This window comes from Octopus bimaculoides, chromosome 1 (genome assembly GCF_001194135.2).
Source record: "Octopus bimaculoides isolate UCB-OBI-ISO-001 chromosome 1, ASM119413v2, whole genome shotgun sequence".
NCBI lineage: Eukaryota > Metazoa > Mollusca > Cephalopoda > Octopoda > Octopodidae > Octopus > Octopus bimaculoides.
In genome coordinates, this window is record NC_068981.1 from 90,995,887 (window position 1) to 90,997,853 (window position 1,967).

The 1,967-nt window shown below is 35.4% G+C and overlaps 1 protein-coding gene across 1 annotated transcript in view; it reads left to right on the forward strand.

Annotated features, from left to right (window-relative positions):
• Positions 1-1,304, forward strand: part of LOC128247334 (dipeptidase 1-like) — a 31,629-nt gene extending 30,325 nt beyond the window's left edge. Inside the window, exon 6 of the mRNA XM_052966512.1 lies at positions 941-1,304. Coding sequence (XP_052822472.1) covers positions 941-1,030 — 90 coding nt within the window. The 3' untranslated portion in view covers positions 1,031-1,304. The remainder of the gene's footprint in view (positions 1-940) is intronic.
• The last annotated feature ends 663 nt before the right edge of the window (positions 1,305-1,967 follow it).

Below are 1,967 nucleotides of genomic sequence, written 5' to 3' on the forward strand. Positions count from 1 at the left end.
TGGAAGCATATTTTAATAAAGATTTTTTCTAACCGGTTTTCATTGCGAAAAAGCAAATTATCAAGAAGAAGGAGAATGAAAATGTTTTTTTACAAAGAAGTACAAAATGAAGAAAATAACATATAAAACAATAATATATAAAAAAAAAACAATAATATATAAAAAAATAAATATACCCATACATTATATTGTCTTTGAGCTTTTGTAGTTCAATAGTAGTTCATGTATAAATTGGTAGGAAAAATAAGGATGCATGAGAGTTGAGAGTTTTGTTAGGTTTTAAAAAAGGGTTAAAAGTTTGTGTTAAGCAGGAATATATATATATAGATATATATTGACAGAAAAGTCGTCAGAATTTTGGAAATAAAATTCTTTTCATTTCTTCATTATTATTAGCGATTTCGTTCCTTTCTCGAACTTGTGAAATAAAATTTTGTGAATGTACAAACAGCTTGTTCATTTATACAAAACATGTTTTTTGAGCGATTTTTGTTTAGAAGACAACATTGTTTTTGTTTCTTTTGGGTGGGGTTCAAAACGCATGGCTGAGTGGTTAGATCGTCGGGCTCATAATCATCACCAGTTTGTGAGTTCAATTCTAAGACCGGACTGTGTATTGTGTTCTTGAGCAAGACTTTATTTTACGTTGCTCCAGTTCACTCAGCTATAGAAATGACTTGTGACATCGCTGGTGCCAAGCTGTGTCGGCCTTTGCCTTTCCGTTGGATAACATCAGTGGCGTGAAGAGGGGTGGCATGGTATGCATGGGTGACTGCTGGTCTTCTATAAACAACCTTGCCCAGATTTGTGCCTCGGAGAAGAACTTTCTAGGTGCAAACTCATGGTCATTCATGACCGAAGGGTGTCTGTACATACATAGAATACGTGCATACATACACACAGATATAATCTTATATACGTTTATTATTTATTTTTCCAGGTACGTGACAACATGAAAAACGAGGCTCCAAATGAGGACACGATTCCTGCAGATGAACGAGTAAACAAAAATTGCTCCACGAAGTTTTAATAATGTTCCAGATTTTTGTTTAAACTACATCAGCAGTTAAAGATATTAATTTTAAAGTCTAATTCCTATTTTAATATACAGTTATAACAATTATAAACTACAGCCACGTCCAATAATTAAAATTACAAATTAACGCTTCATTAATACGTCTTCACTTCTTGGTAATACGTGATCGTTAACTATAAGATATAAGGCAAATATTTGAAGTAAAACAGAGAAACCCACATATTTAACCATTTATACTTCATCGAATAAACTCATCGGTAACATTAAATCGTATTCCAATGAATTCAATCTTGAATCAAAATAACTGGAAAGTGAACTTTAATAAAATATTCTTCCTAATTTTTATTAGCTAGCAGGGAAATGGGGAGGCGCAATGGCCCAGTGGTTAGGGCAGTGGACTCGCGGTCGGAGGATCGCGGTTTCAATTCCCAGACCGGGTGATGTATGTGTTTATTGAGCGAAAACACCTAAAGCTCTACAACGCTCCGCAAGGGGGTGGTGGCGACCCCTCTTGTACTCTTTCGCCTCAACTTTCTGTCGCTCTTTCTTACTGTCTCTTGAGTAGCGCTGCGATGGACTGGCGCCCCGTCCATCTGGGGAACACATACGCCATAGAAATCGGGAAACCGGGCCCATGAGCCTGGCTAGGCTTTAAAAGAGCGGAAAAAAGCAAGGAAATGGCGATTCACATGATATCTACTATAAATCCCTCTCTGTCTCTCACACTCTCTTTTCTGTCTGTTTCTGTCTCTGTCTCTCACTCCTTATCTATCTTCTTGTCTGTCTGTCTGTCGATCTATCTATCTACACACGCACATATTGCGATATGATGTATATATATGTATATATTTATACATATGTAATAGATGTATATATATACACGCATATATGAATATATATACTTATATATATATATATACATATATTGTTT